Here is a 17,627-nt window from a genome sequence, read left to right as displayed (position 1 = left end):
ATCTAATATTCAGAAACAAGTAATGAAATTTACTGTCCCTTTTATATTCGAGTTTAATTTGAATCGCGAAATTAATTTATATAAATTTATAAGTTATTTCAAATATTTGTATATGTGAAATCTGAAAATAATAATACTAATATTCATATCGAAATGTTTTTCTGAGTGCAGTCTCCTATCAAAGCCGCTCTGAGCACTTGATTATAGAAGTAAATAAAAATGTGTCACAAACTGTTCCCATTATTGCTTATTACTGATAAGAACATGCGATGAGGTATAGAAGCGATAAGCGGTCTCGCTTTCAGTTAAGCTGGTGACTTCGTCAGAGATTAATCTAGAAAACAGAATAGAAATGTTCCACTTGAAGCATGGGAAGACAGGCCAAAGTCTGGAGGTAAATGAGTTCTGGCTAAGGGATCATTGCCGTTGCGTGGAATGCCTCAACACGGAGACCAAACAGCGAAGATATGATCTCCTGGACATACCAGCGGATGTTCATGCAGTAAAAACAAGTTGGGCAACAGATGAGCAGCTTGTTGTTGAATGTAAGTAAAAATGGAGAAAATATTTATTTATAGAAAAGATTTATAAGCCATGCCCAAAAAGGGAGCGATGGACATCATTCAAACTACGACTGGAGTTTTATAAATGCCTCGCAGTTGGATCACTTGGGAAGCAAAGTGCGTGCAAAGTCTACTAAATTGACAGCCTGGAATCGTGAAATTGTGCTGCAACATGAGAAACAGTTGCGTTTTCCTTTCTCTGGCTTAATCTCCCAAGATGAGGAGGTGAAGCGGCTGATTGCATCTCTGGTGCATTATGGCATTGTCTTCATCGATGGAGTGACTCCAACTCCAACCGCAACCGAGTTGGCTTTGCGTCGTTGCTTTCCGCTGATGAAGACCTTCTTTGGCGAGCTGTGGACATTCTCTGATCAGCTAGATCATGCGGATACGGCGTATACCAAGCTCTACCTGGGATCCCACACAGATAACACTTATTTCTGTGATGCAGCCGGTTTGCAGGCGCTGCACTGCATCGAACACTCCGCAGATGGTACCGGCGGCGAGAATTTCTTTGTCGATGGTCTGCATGTGGTAAACGAACTGAGGCGCCTCCATCCTGAGGCTTATGAGCTGCTCTGCCGTGTACAAGTTCCTGCTGAGTATGTTGAGCCGGATGAACATCATCGTCATACGGCGCCAATTATACGCATCGATCCACTTACCGGTGAGCTGGTTCAGCTGCGTCTCAATATCTACGATCGTGCAACATTCAACACGTTGCCCCAATCCGAGATGGCCAACTTCTATGCGAGTCTGCGCCAACTGTTGCAACTGGTGCGTGATAAGCAGCAGCAGTGGCGCCTCAAGCTGAAGCCGGGCAGCATTGTCATCTTTGACAACTGGCGTGTGCTGCATGGGCGCCATGCCTACACGGGGCGACGCACAATGAGCGGTGCGTACGTGCAACGCACAGACTTCCACAGCAAGGCACGTACACTTGGGATCATCGAGTAGCAGCATCTACACTCGGAAAATAATCTATCTCAATTTTAGAAAATATCCTTAAAACCCAGAACTTTTTGTGTTTAGAAATAATTTCTACATGCAAGAAAACATTTTTCGACAAATTTTTGTTTTAATGTTTTAATTTTGAAAATGCAAATCGTTATTTTAGAAAGAATCTAATTTCCGTCAAATCATACAAACAATTTCCAATAAACTATTTAAAATGCTTATATACGCGAAATCTTAAAATATAATTACTTATCTATAATATAAACAAACAAAAAAAGAATACTAATTTTAGAGTTTCTTTGTACACATATGAAAAACACCTTGGAAATTAAAAAATATTTTTTTTAAAAAAGAAGAAAACAAAAATCCTGATTTTTAGAAACATACTTGCTGATTTGTTGATTGACCCTTGGCCAATTTCTAAAATTAAGTGTGATATTTTTGCTGATTATATGTTTGTCTAAATAGCAAATGGTAAATGTCAGAAGGGCAGTTTCCAATAACCAATTGCAATTCAGTTGTGAATACATGATAATAAAACATAACGATTGCAATCGCTGGACGAACACATCTAATTCCTGGCCGAAACAAGAGCAAACAAATATCGCTTGGCAATTGTTTTTATGGCAAATGTTTTTCATACGAGAAATCGCTGTGTGTGTGTATTGCGAGCACACAAAATGGCGGCTGGAGTAACAAAAATAAACGTAAAACGCACTTTCAACTTTTTCATTTAAAAACTGAAATTACTTTTTTGCTTCTTGCTGTCTGGGCGCAGTGGCAAAGGGGAGTGGGAGGGAGGGAGTGAGGCGCATAGCAGTTTAATGGCTGTCGTATTGTCCTTTAAATGTCCTCAAAATATGTACATGTATTGCACACGTGAAAGAAAAGCAGAAGAGTAGAAAGAGAACACACTTTAAGCCAACACGCTCCAAGGCGGCCAGAATATTTATGATAATTGCATTTTATGCAGCATTTTCTGTTCTTATGCTCTTATGGGGCAACATGACCATATCGAATCCTTTAAAAGCACACACTTGCCCCCATCTCTCTCTTTGTGTGTCGTCGATAAATATTTTGAAAGGCAAGCGCTGTGATGCAGGCCCTGCCTGCAACTGCAACTGCAACTACAGCTTGAGTCCTCCTTTGCCACGTGTGACCTGCGCACGCATTCTTGTGTTTTTCTGTTCACTTTGTGCATTTGCCGATGGTTCAATGAAATCAGCAAGCAGCCAACTGCACATAAGGAAAACAACCAAACACACGCCCACACACAGCATACTTTGCGTGCACTCAGGAAAAAAATCACACCTGAATTTTATGAATTCGACATACTTTTGACGCTAAGATTAACTCACCTTATTATTCAGAAAATACATTTCTAAAAACCAGAGTTTTCTATTTCTTAATTTCATGTTACATTTTTCTAAAATGAAGAAATAATGTGTCTAATTTCCAGGATACTGTTTTCTAAGTATTTAGTAGTGTATATAGAAAAATTGTCTTATGCTTTTTTGTTAGTTTAATTATTAGTAAAAATTAATAGATAACGATTTTCCATAAACAATTATGAAAAAAATAATAACACCTTTATAATACTTTTTCTTTCCAATATTATATATATATTTTTTGTTTCTTTTTTCATTTGAAGGGCAAAGTTCCAAAAAGCTGCGGAAAAATACCATCACTTACGCATTCTCTATGGAAATTGTTTATTTATTTTAAATTTTCATAATTATAATTGCACATTTCAAAAGTGAATATATTATTTTTTGGTTAGTTTTCTAACATTTTCAGTAAATGTATTTTTTTTTTTAATTTTAATTAAATTTAAATATGCTAAAATATTGTTTTCTTCTTTTAAGAGTCTTCTTCCACTTTTATCCATAGGTTTCTTAAACTTACAAATTTGAAAAGTCTCCATTCAAACCATTTCTTGTGAGAGTGCTGTTATTATATTTTTCATAATTGTAAGAACACGTTTTAAATCGCTTTTAATTCATTAATTAATTTTGTAATTTAATAATTACTTTATTGGGCTTATCTATTTAGGGAAAACCGTTCTAATTTAAAAAAAAAAACAGTTTTCTTATGTTTAGAAATTATTTCTAAAAGCAAGAAAATCGTTCTAATTCGTAAGGTAATCACCTTTAAAAAAACCATTCAGATTTTTTTTGCTGAGTGTACGCCTTGTACTCAGCACGCCCGTTTAATATGATAAAAGGACATGAGTTGCATCGAGTGGAAATTTCGCGCTCGGCCCTCGACCAGCATTGCAAAATAGTTGATACACAAAGCGCCGACGAAGACAAAAGCTTACTTAATTTAATTAATTGCATGCTTGAGCGGTGCAAATAAAACGTATCATATATATATATATATATAAATGTATATATGCTCTTTTTTAATATATATTTAAACGTGGACGTGAACATAACTCGATTGAGCTTTTCGCTGGATGGCAAACTAAATAAATGCCACATAAATTTCAGCTACTGCTCAAAATTTATGGCAATAACTGGGGCTATCAATAGAATGCCAGAACGAAAACAAATAACAAACTGAAATCAAATAAAAATCGAGCCAAAAGGTCGTCTAGCAAACACACAAATACACCCAACTTTTTTTTTTTTGGCCATGTTAGCAGCAACAAAGAAATCGTTGAACCAATTCAGCGACCAACTCAACAACCGGAAACGCGTTTCGTATAAAAACGAATTGAGGACTTAACGTTAGCACTAAAAAAAAGCAAAAAAAAAAAGAACATCAAAAACAATGCGAGGTTAACAGTTACTGCAAATGGCGTCAGTCGATGATGGCGTCGAAGCATAAAAACCACTCGACTCCTTTTATGACTCCCACCTCCACCCCCCCACCCACCCCTTCTGAACACACACACATCGGTAAAAACCGTGCAACACAAAACAAGAAAAACAAGTGCTTAACAAAAAACTATTGCACTCTGTTGAGAAGGCCAAATCAAAAGTTGTGTTTCACTTTTCAACTGCTGCTGTTGCAAGCTGCTTCTAATTGCGGCAAGCAAGTGTTGCAAATGTCACAGTATGTCATAAATATGATTAATGCCTGCGAAAAGTGTCACTTGTTGCGTAGTTCAAATGACCCGCCCCACAGCTTAATGTTCGAGTAGCAAATAATCATGTCCGGGCTCGTGCGGGGTGGCCAATGCGGGTCGTATGAGTGACATGCTCAATGGGGCATTCAGCTCATATATGCTGACCATATTGGCCCATTGTCCTTTGAACGTTGGACGTTGCTTTGCTTTTTGGCGATTTTACGGCTTATGATGAGCCACAGTTTCGTGTCGCTGGATTTTTGTACACTCAGCAAAAAAGTCGATTAAGCAAGTTAATTTCTACAATTTATGCTTGTGACCTAAAAACCAGCATTTGCATTTCTAAATTTCAAGGTGGATTTTTCTAATTTACAGGTACATTTTCTATGTATCTGGTAAAATAAAGAATTCTTATATTAACTTGTATAATATTATATATAATTATTAATAAAGATTTTTATTTCAAAATTTCACACATACAAACATTCTTTATAGCTTATAAAAATTAATAATAATAATAATCGAAAATATTTCTAAAAAAAAATAAAAATTGCTATATTTTTGAGATTATCGATTTGGGGAATTAATAGTTTTTAGAAATTGTTCTCTAATATTTAGAAATTACTTCTAAAAACGGAATAAATTTGCTATTTTTTTAGAACAATGTGAACGGTTTTTCCAATCCTGAGTGTAGGTGCTTTGTGTGCGTGTGCTTGTGTATGCATGAAGTGTGGCCATAGTCGAGTTTATTAGTAGGGCTTATGTTTTATGGCTAGAAGGACAATGGATGGCCAGCAGATGCTAGCTGGCCTTTTGTTTGTCTCTCGCTCCCACTCCACTCCCTCTCCACTTCCATTCATACTCAACGAAGTGTGTGTGTGTGTGTGTATGCAAGTGTGTGTGTGTGCATGTTTGTGTAGTGGTAGTTGTCATATGCTCGAATAAGCTGTCATATATGAAACATAATTTATTATGTTATAAAATATTATCGGATCTCTCTACCTCTCTCTCACTCTCTCTCTCTCTCTCTTTCGCTCTCTCTCTCTCTCTCTTTCTCTCTCTCTCTCTCTCTCTCGCTGGATACCCCGCTTCATTGGCCGCTTAAATCGACCGTTTTGTTGTAGACTCAATTATTCATATTGTTGCAGCAACTGTTGGTGCTGTTATTATAGTTGTTGTTGTGGGTATTATGACATGTGTTTGGTTTGTAGTTGTCCGTTCGTTGTTTGTTCTTGCCTGGCTGCCTGCCTGCCTGCCATTTATAACAACTGTCAACTGGCTCCAACTCGGGTAATCGATGTGAGCAGCGATTCCAAAATTGGACAGCGAGCACGTCCAGAGAAATGTCAAAGTTTAAGCGCTGCTGCCATTTATAGATCATTAAACATAAATGCCTTTAACTACACTCTGCAAAAAAAACGCCGTAAAAAATATAAAGTTTTTCTATTCTTTAGAAATAATTTTTAGATTTTAGGAAAACTATTACTAATTCGACAATCCCAAAAACTTCAATCATACTGTAACCAACCATCGGCGACAAAAATATGGCGATTTACAACAAATGTTTTTATAAGTGTATTTATTTATTTGTGTTGTTGTCTTTTTTATTGTCCTTGCAGTGTCCTGCAGTACGGTGACGGTAACAAAATGCCAAGCCGCACTCCGCACTTTGCAGGCGTTTCAATTCTTTCGCCCCACCTGCCTGTGCAAGGAGCCCGGCATGGATCCCGATTGCAATCATTTTCGGGATTTTCTGTTCGACCATCCTTGCGGATTTGTGCTCAAGAAAGGTAAGTGGCGAACACGTTTATAAAACTTTAGTTGAATCTTGTGCATCGTACAGGTTTTCTAATTGCTAAAATGAACTCTTGTTTTATTTCTTCAGCTGAAAAGGATCCGTATCCCATTGATGCTCTGCCCACTTGTAATCATGCTCTCTCCGTTTGCCAGCAGGAGCGCAAGTGTTTGAAGCTCTTCGAGGATTTCAAGACGCACTGCAAGGTGCGCGACAATAAATGCAAAATGGAAAACAGGTGAATAAATAAATAAAAATAAAAATAAAATCGATACAAGCAATGCAGAGAAGTATGATATGCATACGATGAAATATGCATTTTCTATTCAAAGCAGGAGATAAAAAAAAGAAGAAAATAAATGTTTTCCATATGAGTAAATGCTGCTATAAATAATAACAGAAAGCTATAAGAAAGTTGTGCAAAATTATATAAAGTATAGAAGGAAGCATCACTGTTAAACAGGAAAGAAAAATAGAGCATGCTAAAGTAATAACATACAGCCACTTATGTAAGGTTTTTTTTTATACATTTGTTGTAGTTCAGAATGCTTTTATGAATTTATACATACTATGAGAAAAAAAGAAAGCATGTTGAATTTTTAATCAATAAGTGATAATAATGTATAGGGGCTAACGAGAGGGCAAGGAGTCGAGCCAGCAAATTGGGAAATTAGCAAACACTAATTGGAAAAACGGAGCAAAAAGTGCAAGAAAGCTGTATAGGAAATCGGTTAAAAAAGTATTCAATTAAACTGTTTGGTTTAATGAGAAAATTGATTTTGTTGCTTGAGTCTGCTTGAGTATATCCTTGTTGCCATAAAAACTTTGAAACGGCAACGGCAAAAGCAACATTTAATTTCGATATTCGATTTTATTGGCAAAACAAGCGCACACACGCAACTTGGCGCCAAACTTGAAGTAACAGCAGCGAAATGAAATTTCCTGCTCGTTGAGCTCGTGCTGCTTCCTGCCTTCCAGCTTTCACATATTTGTGCACTTCGAAAAAAGATCGAACTGAATAATTTTAGAATACTGTTGGAGCCAAGGACACCTCATTATTTAGAAATAATTAAAAATTTAAGTTCGTGGCTTTCTAAAAATAAGAATTTGCGAATTGCAGAAAAAAAATATTTTTATATTTAGAAATTATTTCGATAACAAAAAAAACGAATCTAATCTTTAGAGATATTCTTAAATTGAAGATTGTTTTTTTTTTTTTGAGTGTATGCCACATGCTTTCGGGCCTGTCATGGCCTGTGCTGGCTCAATACTCTCCTCGAATACAAACGTTGTGAATGTTTTAATAACTCGAAATGACTTTCTGCGGTAGCCTGTGTAACGTCTTGGGTCTGGCTTAGAGTTTCACAGGCGCCGTCTAAACTTTCAAAGGGTTGACTGCTGCCACCCCACCACCAAAAACTACGCAGCCACCACCGCACCACCCGGCAACTGGTGCGACGTATGCGATAAAATATTAATTGAACTGCCGTATGTATGCATTTTTGATGCAATTGCCAATTTTAAAGTTTGTTGCGGAAGTCGAGTTCGGGTTCTGGTTCGGGTTGGGGTTAGAGCTTTGGTTTAGTTGGGGGTGCTTAAAATGAATTCAATTAGCTGTGGCTTTTTGGTGTAAACAACTTTTGTACTGAATGAAAAACTTTTCAATTTTTAGGGATGCCTGTCATGATGCCTGGACCAATTTACGCTTGTCGCCCATGTTTGGCTGCATCTGTCCAAATAACCATATGAAAAAGCGCTGTGATCGTATCTTTAATATTGTTAATCACAATCCGTGTGTGGGTAAGTTCTACAGCTATAATAAAGACAACAACTACAACAACAACAACAACTACAACTACAACAGCAACAAGAACAACACAGAAACTTCGTCTGTAATCCAATTCGTGGATTTGGTTTTGATATCTTAATGTATTAAAAACTAATTATTATTGAAAAAATGATAAAAACAATTACTCTAATTAACAGAATTCAGTTTTGTCTACTTTTCATTTCCATTGTACTTCTGTTTTTCTTTTCATTTTTATATTTTATGGTACTTTGTAAACCGCTCAAAACTGAAACTTGCCCAATAATTTAAGTAAACTTAAATCAAAAACCAAAAAACCTGAAACTAAAAATCGCACGCTTTTGCATCAAAACCAAAACAATAATAATAATAAAAAAAAAAAAATTAGTCGAAAATGAAACTCACATTTGCGTGATATGCGATCAGTAAGCAACTTTACTTAGAAATATATGCCTATATCAAGTACATGAATAATATATATATGGATAGACAATACGTATTAGCAATGCTCAGTAATATCGTAAAATATCACGTATACGTACAACATCTTAAATCAATGTATATCCAACAAGCTGCCGTGTTTACTGTCACCGCTCTATCTCTATCTCTCTCTCTCTCTCTCTCTCGCCTATAACTCTAACTCTCTCTCTCTCTCTATCTCACACACACAACATCCAACCTATCAAAAGTACAATCGTATTTTATAATACATAAATAGAAGTAAGCGTTTAACTGAACCATTCACCAAATCCAAACCAAGCCCATTGAATATTGTTGATATGTCACACGCCAACTGGTTATGTTACTGTGCTTTATACGATATCGATATTAATATTTGATTGAATTGCACCCGATAATAAATAAATAAATAAATTATGAACACCCCTAGAACTACTACTATGCTGTCAAAAAATGCTAAACTGTATGTCTTTCTTTAGTTCGCTGTACTTACTAACATACTCTCGTTCTCTCGCTCTTTCTCTCGCTCTCTGTACCCACATATATATTTTTTATTTACTTTTATTTGATTTTTTTTATGACTTAGGGCAGGTTTAGCGGGGCTGCTTGCATAGGTTACACCTGACTACCTCCTCCACTACTACTACTCTATTAGCTAACTAACGTCGTTGCTTTACCACGCTATACGAAAAAAAATAGATTTCCATTATCTCACATTTCACAAACTGAACCGAAAACTAACCTCGAGCTTAACTCAACTTAATGCCTGGGATAATTCCCATACAAATTCTGCACCTCGCACCAGCAACCCCTCGCACCATCGTCCCTTCGCACAATCGATCCCTCGCACCTTCCACACCTCTCACAATTGCCCCTGAAACCATAGTCCCCTTAACGCCTCGCACCCGCAACCCTTCGCACCAGCGACCCCTCAAGCCCCTCGCAGTATAGACACCTGGCCCCCTCAACCATCAACCATCCCACCAAGGCCGCCTCTCATGACCCCTCGCACCCTCAATTCCGCCACCCAACAACCGCTTGCACCCTGAACCCCTCTGACCATAGAACCCTCACCTCGTCGGATTTAATGCACCTCAGGCCACTAATAGCATTAATTAAATAAGCGCACCACTTGCACCACTCACAGATTCACGCACACAGACACTAAACATTACTCTATGAAATGTTGCACCTTTTTTGTGGCACTAAACTTTTTTTATGCACATCACGCATGGCACCCCACCCACTATTTCCCCTTATCCCCCACCCACTCTTGGCTCTTTGCAGATAGAATAATATTTTTTCCCAACGGTTTGCCCAAACTGAAACCAAAGCCAAAAACGAAGCTGAAATCACGGCGCAAACAGAAACAAAAGCACGCAGGACATCACAACGGACAGCATCCTTTCAATGGCACCGAGCTGTTATCCAACAACATTGAGTACCAATACCATGATGAGCCCAACAATGAGCACAGATTGAATCGAGAGGAGGAACAGGAGCAGGAGCAGGAGGAGGCGGAGGAAGACGATGATGATGATGAGGATACGGATGATGATGACTATGACGATCGCATAAGAGCGGAAATTTATTCAAATTATCCGCATTATTTGCATCCACCATCGTGGGGCATTAACAATCCTTTGGTGCTTGCCTCGCACAGTCCGCATACTTCTGAGGATGATGATGATGTGATTGTTGAGGTTCCCACCTCGTTGCACCATGGCCACAAGACACAGCAGCAAGCAGCAGCAAATGTGGCCGATGATGTTGTTGTTGTGGTCGATGCGGGTCCGGCTCAAAATCAGCACACACACACGCATCCACACACGCACACCTACTACTCGCATGGTGTGGAGCCATCGACCACGATGGGACCAACAACGACAACTCGCACCTCTAATTCACCTAAGTATGCAAACGCATTTGACTCGGCCCACGCCGAGTCCAAGTCGAAGCCAGCAACTTTCTGTTACAACTGATACAAGAACTACATTCGGAAAAAAATCGCAATAAATTTCTTAGATTTTACTGTGGATTTGTGTAAAATTTAAAACAAGAAGTTTCTAACTTTCTTGGGTCTTGCATTTTTAAACTAAATTTAAGATACAATTTAAAATTTAATATATTCTAATATAATACATATAGATTTTCTAAAATTCAAAGCGATTTTTTTCTACGTGTATGGTTTGCCTGACCCAAGAGCTAGCGCTACCCACGCAAGTCTGGCATTCAAGCCCTTCAATTAGCTCAACCAAATACGCTTTAACCACAGCAACGGCAACGGCAACATCAACTGCTGCAGCTGCAAACTTTATGCAGCAAAGCTTTTAAAATAATTGACTCACTTGGGTATACCACAATTTCCGGTTAACAGTAGCAGCAGAAACAGCAGCGGCAGCAGCCAACTAATGAATAAGTCCAACAAACAACAACAGAAACAAGCAAATTGAGCTATTGCCCAGATCCCTGGGCATTTGTAGAACATTTAAATACTTAATCGACTCCTAGTTGCATGCCATCTTAATGAATATTCAAATGATGTCCATTGTGGAGCATAAACTGATTTTAGGGACCATGCACTTTATCCCCATATCGACATATATGTATATATGAGTATCCCTTGTGGTTGGCATTTATTTATTTATAATGCCAGCGGCTTGGGCCAATTGTCATTTAGGAGCGGAAGTGAAAAGCCAAACCAATTCTTGATGCTTCATCAACTTTTGATGAAGTCCAAACTCTCTCCTTTCTCTCCCTTTCTACCTGTATCTTCCCTGTAAATTTTGTTAATGCTGTAAGCCGATTTGCGTCAACATAAAGCCATTTTTCCTTTGAGTTAACACAGCAAACATTTCCATTTGCAAAATTACCCACACATTTGCACAAATGCACCAGCACCAATGCACCGTTTGCACTTTTGACTTTTGAGTACATTACTGAGCTAATTAGCTAGCTTGCAGCGCATTCTCTTTCAATATACTAACTCTATGATGCACTTAAGTAATTTTGCAAATTTCCAAAACACTTGCAACTCCATTTAGCACTGGCACCAACTTGCACCAAACAGCATATCTAGGCGATTTAGTCGCCGGTAGCGATATAACCCACCGCACCCACTCCGCACCCACTGGCAACATGGATGAGAGGGGTAAGTAAATAGTAAATAGTTGCCATTATGTTTATTAAAATTCACTTAAGTTAAGTCTCGCATCAAATGCGAATCATTTCATGATGCAAATAGAATATTCGTAATAATACTTGGATAAAGGGATGCACATTTCTTACTTGGGAATATATATAATTATTATGAAGTAATAATGATGATTTCTAATATTATTTTCACTGAAAAACCAAAGTTTTATTTCTATATATGAGAACAGAATTACCAATTCATTTGATTAATTTAAAGAAATATATATATATTTTTTACTTCCTCACTTGTGTTTGTATATACTCATTATGAGGCAATAGTAAAACTTTCTAATATTATTTCCATTAAAAAAAAAAAAAAAACAATTTTATATTTATACATGTAAAATTAATTTCCAATTTATTTGAGAAATTAAAAGTTTTTTATGGCTGAGCCTAAACTAAATTTTAAAATCTTACAATAATAAATCACGACATATAATTTTCAAGTTTTGGATGTATATTTAAGCAATTGCTTATAAATGGCAAAAAGTAATGAGGCAATAATGTTATTTTCTAATATTAATTTCATTACGAAATCAAATTATAAATATTATTTTATATTTATATTTATTTGAAAAAGAATTTTCAATTCATGAAGGAAATTTAAAATTAATATTGTTTGTTTTGCTTTGCCTACTTTTTATAATAAATTCTTTAAAATTAATCTCATCACTGTAGTATAATTTACAAATTGTAAATATCTATTTAAAGGCAGTAATACTTCTAAGTGGATAGAGGTAATAAATAAGAGCACCTGGGCTTTGTGGCACCCTAATTTGTGGAGGGTACGGTGGGCTTAGTGGGTATTCTAAGAGCACACTGCACCAAAGGCACTCTCGTTCACACTAACTCACAGTCTCCTCACTCCAACTATTTATATATCTGGCATCTTTTGTGGCACCAAGTATATATTAGACGAACATGCGGCAGCCAACAACAAATGAATCAGCAAATGGCGGCCAGTGTACAGATACACTGTATCTGTATCTGTATGCGGCATACTCTACTCAGAAATAAATGTGCCTTAAATTTTTGTAATTATTAAAATTTTTGTAATTATTTTAGTTATCAATTCTTACATTTATGGCTTCCTAAAAACAAGGTTTTGCATTTTTAAATTTCTTGTTTTTGAATTTTAGAATTATTCTTTCTAAAGACGATTTTCTAAATATAAGAGCAATTTTGATACGCTGAACTCATTAAAAATGGGGTCTGTCCATCTATCTGTATGAGCCCGCGGATTTCAGAGACTATAAGAGCTAGACCCTTAAAATTTGGAATATACGTACTCGTATACCTGGCGTAGATCAAGCTTGCTTTATTTTAGGTAGTTGTCCTCCGATCGAATATCGAATCATTTAAATTTCCGATAGCAATAAATGCAACAATGTTAAAGGCAGAATCTTCTAATAAATATACAATATACATATGAAAATTATTGATCAACTGCCCAAATTTCATCAAGATCGGGTAAACAAATTCCAAGTTATAGTCGAAAAGATATTAACATATTGATCTTACATCTATCAGCAGTTGTAAGCATTTTCTGTGTGTGAGAAAGAGATGGAAACAAGTCTTTGGGAAAGATATGATTTGTGTATTCCGCAGATCTCGTTTGCCTACGATTGCCTGTACATACATATGTATGTAAGTTTATAGTTTTTTTTTAGTCTTCGGTGCCTGTGCTTGCTAAAAGAAATGAGTACACTTGCTGACCTGCTCACATTTCGGTGCAAAACATTTTATGGGGAAATTTGCCTATAATTTCAAAATATATTTGCTATTTTCGATATAGGGCAAACCCTTACAATTTTGTATTCTATTATTTCGAAAATATTTATATAAATTAGAAACGTTTTCAATTTTTTTTGGGCAACTTACTAAAATTTAGTGTGTGTGTGTGTGTTTTTTTTTTTTTTTTGAGTGTGTGTTTTGTTGTTGGTTTGCCACTAGCTGTCTTGAATTGAGTAGCTTTTTAGCTGTGGCAATCTATCACTGCAATCGGTTGCATACACACACGCACAGGCACAATGCACACTCGTGCCATAAATAAGCATTTTGTTTGCCACAGCGCCAAATACCTTCCCCAAAAATCTAACCAAGTATAATATTGATATGAAGTGCACTCAATTCACTCTGGTCCATTATGTTTTGTTAAGTTCAGTTTGCTGCTGCTTATTTACACCTCTCTCAGTCACACACATACACACTTACTCGTACACAATGCATTCATGCAACTTAATCTGCAGTCTCTCTGTCTTTCTCTCGTTGCATGCCACACTTGCAATCAATCGATTACTCCACGTAGTCTGTGTTTTACACGATTGTTTGGCATTTTGATTGTTACGCATTTTGTGCATTTTCGCTCATATTTATTGCCACAAATTTGACTAGCCATTGTCATTGGTCGTTCATCAACATCATCATCATCATCATCATCAGTATAGTCATCATCATCGTCATCATCATTATCAGTGATCCTTTTGTTTTTGCATGCGTTGCGGCATTTGTTAGGCATCTGCTGACAGAGGTTATAAATTTGAAGCTGGCTTGCATTGTGACTTCATTCGCCAATGCAACTATGGGACACTTACTCACATACACACACACACACATATAAACACGTGCAAATTGAGTAATGCATATATTGTGAATATTGGCAAGTATTAATGCATGTCACATGCAACGACGACTCACAGATATTTATGTGCACTCGATTTATACGCATTTATTCACAGGAGACCCAGCCACAGTCAACAGCTACACTCAGAAAATAAAGATCAAACTGAATTGAAGAAATTCGCCATACTTTTGGCTTACCTTATGATACGAAAATGTTATTCACAAGACAAGGAGTTTAAATTTGTTTCTTATAATAGAATACTCAGAATTACATAATTACATGATAAGGTCAATGATTATCACAACGGATTACTCGAAGAGGATCATGCTAGGAATAATTAGTTAAGGGAAAGCTTTATTTCTGAGTGCATTATAAATTGTAACCACACGCAATTGCAATAGAGCAAAAAGCAAATCACCAAACTGATACTTTTACTTAATGGCAGCAAAAATAATAAGCTATTTCGGGCAAAACGCTTCACTAATTTTTATTAATTGTAAAATTTTACTAGTTTTGAAAGTTACATTTCGTTTTTGAAATTTACATAGAAAAATAATTGTGTAAATCACATAATGCTAAGCACACACTCAGTTGGCAAATTTAATTAAGCACTAGTGTAAACAATTAAAGCGATTTGCGAAAAACAACAACAGCAAATTCAACATTCGCAGCAAAAATATGTGGTCACCTCCTAGTTGGCATTTCATTGTGTTTGTGTTTCTGCATGCAATAAATATTTTCATAATATTGCAGGGCTTGTGAAGGCCCCTAAGGCTTGTGCCACACGAGACACGAAACACAAATTATGGCATGGAAAGCAGCAATTCCGGACGCATACGGTTGCCACGCACTGTGTGTACTGTATACCAACGTTATTTTCAAATTATAGCGCATTCTGAAATTTATCTCAGTTGTTTATGAGTTTTGTACAATAATTACGCGCCATTTTCTGCATGGCCTTTGTTCGCAGCTAAACTTGTCTGCATTTGTGTATTTATGTGCAATTCCCATTGATGTGACAGGCCAACAAACACCAGCATAAATTGACTTCAGTGTGCCTTATCCCAAACAAAATTAAAGCTTTTTCTTTATTTTATGTTACACTTTGAAAAAAGCAGCTCACCGAATTTTAGTAATTAGCCAAGGATAACTCACCTTGTATTTCTAAAACCATGGTTTTTCTTTTCCTTAATTCAGGGCATCTTTTTCTGACAAAAAAAAATGTATAAGAGTCAGGGTACTTTAAAACAGATTTAAGCATTAATTTACTTTGTAATATAAATGTATTAACATTTATATTTTAAGATTTTATATTTACAAAAATTGTAAATAGTTTATAAATTGATATTATTTAATTTGAAAATGTTTAATATTTTTCGACGATTTGAATTAAACTCTAATTTAAATGTCGAGGCAGTAAACTTCATTATTTGTTTCTGACTTTTAGAAAAGATCTTTTTAAAAAATCAGAGCTTTGCATTTCTACTTATTGGAAATTTATTTCTTAAAAATAAGAAATATTTAAAAAAAAATCGATCAAATCTTTCTAACCTTATGAAAATGTTTACTTATATTTTGAAATTGTATCTATAAACAAAAACAAATTTTCTAAAATTCAGGGCGATTTTTATGTCAGTGAAGGCTTTATTATACGGAGTCCAAAGTCATATGATTCCTGTAAGATTCGAAATGACTACATTGCTTATAAGCAAAAATTGTTTGAGAGCACCAGAATAAATTGATTTAAAGGAAATAAAAAGTGTTGTTTTTTAACATTATTAAATTGAATTATAACTGGCCATTTCTGAAAAACTAAAGGTTTTACTTTATTTCCTACTAGGATGCATAAAACGCTGCCCATTCCTATTAGATCTGACTATATTGCGTATACGCAACAATTGTTTGCCAGAGATCCAATCCCGTCGTCGACAAGCGCTAACATGGGCGATAACACTTAACAAACAGTACTAATCTCATTTCCAGCTGATTCGCCCTGCTCAAGGAGGGGGCAGTTAGGATTACGATTGCTCGATTCCCCCTTCAAGTTGCCACACGCAGTGTTTGCTGCGCAAATATTTGCTCGACAAAATAAGTGGCAAACATAAATAGAAAACGCAGACAGGCCAGTTGGCTGGTCTGGCATGGCAAATCCCTGCCACTTAGCACCACGAACTCCCCCTTTCCACACACATTGACCGTCTCGTGGCTCGTGCAGCTTCCTTTGAGTATCCTTTGAGCAGTGTTGTTGCCACAAATGAAGCGCACTTTGGCGTCTGCTCGGCAAGATAAGCAAATGCCGCTTACTGCTGCTGTGGTTGCAAATACGGCTCCATTGAATCGTTTACCATTTGCTCGCTCTAACAGCGCATGACATTTGAAAGATACATAAACTTGCACACACACCTACACTCGCACAGTCAGCACGTCTCTGTTAGCGTTGTGTTTGCCTGTGCCATTGACATTGATAGCAGATAGAACCGTAGCTTTGCTGTGGGAATTGGTGCGTGGCATGCCACACAATAAGCTATTGGCCAAATTGAACTGAAAATTGGTTGAGTTATATGCCGCTTAGACCACACTCAGAAAAGCAAACTCCCTAAATGTTAGAAAATCGCCATAATTTTGACACCAAGTGTAAATTATTATTTAGATAGTAAATTTCTAAATTTATATTTTTTATTTATTTAAGGTCAACTAAGTTCAATTGATGTAAAAATAATTCTAAGTTAATTTCTGAAAATAAATTATTAAAATGTGTTTGCATTTCACTTATACAAAAATTTTAGATAGTTTATAAATTCATATAAATAAATTTTAAATAAATAAATAATAAATTTAAATAAATTTTACTAAGACGCCGTAAAACCAAATTGTAATATAAAAGCTGAGCCAGTAAACGCCATTAATTGTTTTTAAAATTATAGAAATTATTTCAAGAAATAAAAGAAAATCGCCCATTTTTTTATATAGTCTATTTAGGGCAAGCATTTCTAAATTTTAGAATTTGTTTTCCAAATACTTAGAACTAATAGCTACAAACACGAAAAACTTTCTATGTTTTAATGTAATTTTCAGAAATTCAGGGCAATTGTTTAGTCTGAATGGACACACCAATGACCATTGCATAAATTAGCATTCAAGTACTCGATTAATAT

The 17,627-nt window shown here is 36.1% G+C and overlaps 2 protein-coding genes across 2 annotated transcripts in view; both read left to right on the top strand.

Moving 5' to 3' along the window:
• LOC6569699 overlaps positions 1-17,627 on the top strand; it is a 75,166-nt gene that overhangs the window by 40,208 nt on the left and 17,331 nt on the right. The window contains exons 3-7 of the mRNA XM_001995814.3: positions 6,213-6,383; positions 6,479-6,626; positions 8,061-8,188; positions 9,942-10,566; positions 11,699-11,805. Coding sequence (XP_001995850.3) covers positions 6,213-6,383; positions 6,479-6,626; positions 8,061-8,188; positions 9,942-10,566; positions 11,699-11,805 — 1,179 coding nt within the window. The remainder of the gene's footprint in view (positions 1-6,212; positions 6,384-6,478; positions 6,627-8,060; positions 8,189-9,941; positions 10,567-11,698; positions 11,806-17,627) is intronic.
• Positions 309-1,886, top strand: LOC6569571 (trimethyllysine dioxygenase, mitochondrial). Its single transcript, XM_001995811.2, has 2 exons — positions 309-545; positions 607-1,886. The coding sequence occupies exons 1-2, from the start codon at positions 353-355 to the stop codon at positions 1,518-1,520; spliced, it is 1,107 nt and encodes a 368-aa protein (XP_001995847.1). The 5' UTR covers positions 309-352; the 3' UTR covers positions 1,521-1,886.

Source organism: Drosophila grimshawi, unplaced genomic scaffold, assembly GCF_018153295.1.
Source record: "Drosophila grimshawi isolate 15287-2541.00 unplaced genomic scaffold, ASM1815329v1 contig_311, whole genome shotgun sequence".
In the NCBI taxonomy this organism is placed as follows: domain Eukaryota; kingdom Metazoa; phylum Arthropoda; class Insecta; order Diptera; family Drosophilidae; genus Drosophila; species Drosophila grimshawi.
The sequence above is the reverse complement of the archived record's forward strand: the minus strand, read 5'-3'. Positions and strand labels throughout refer to the sequence as shown.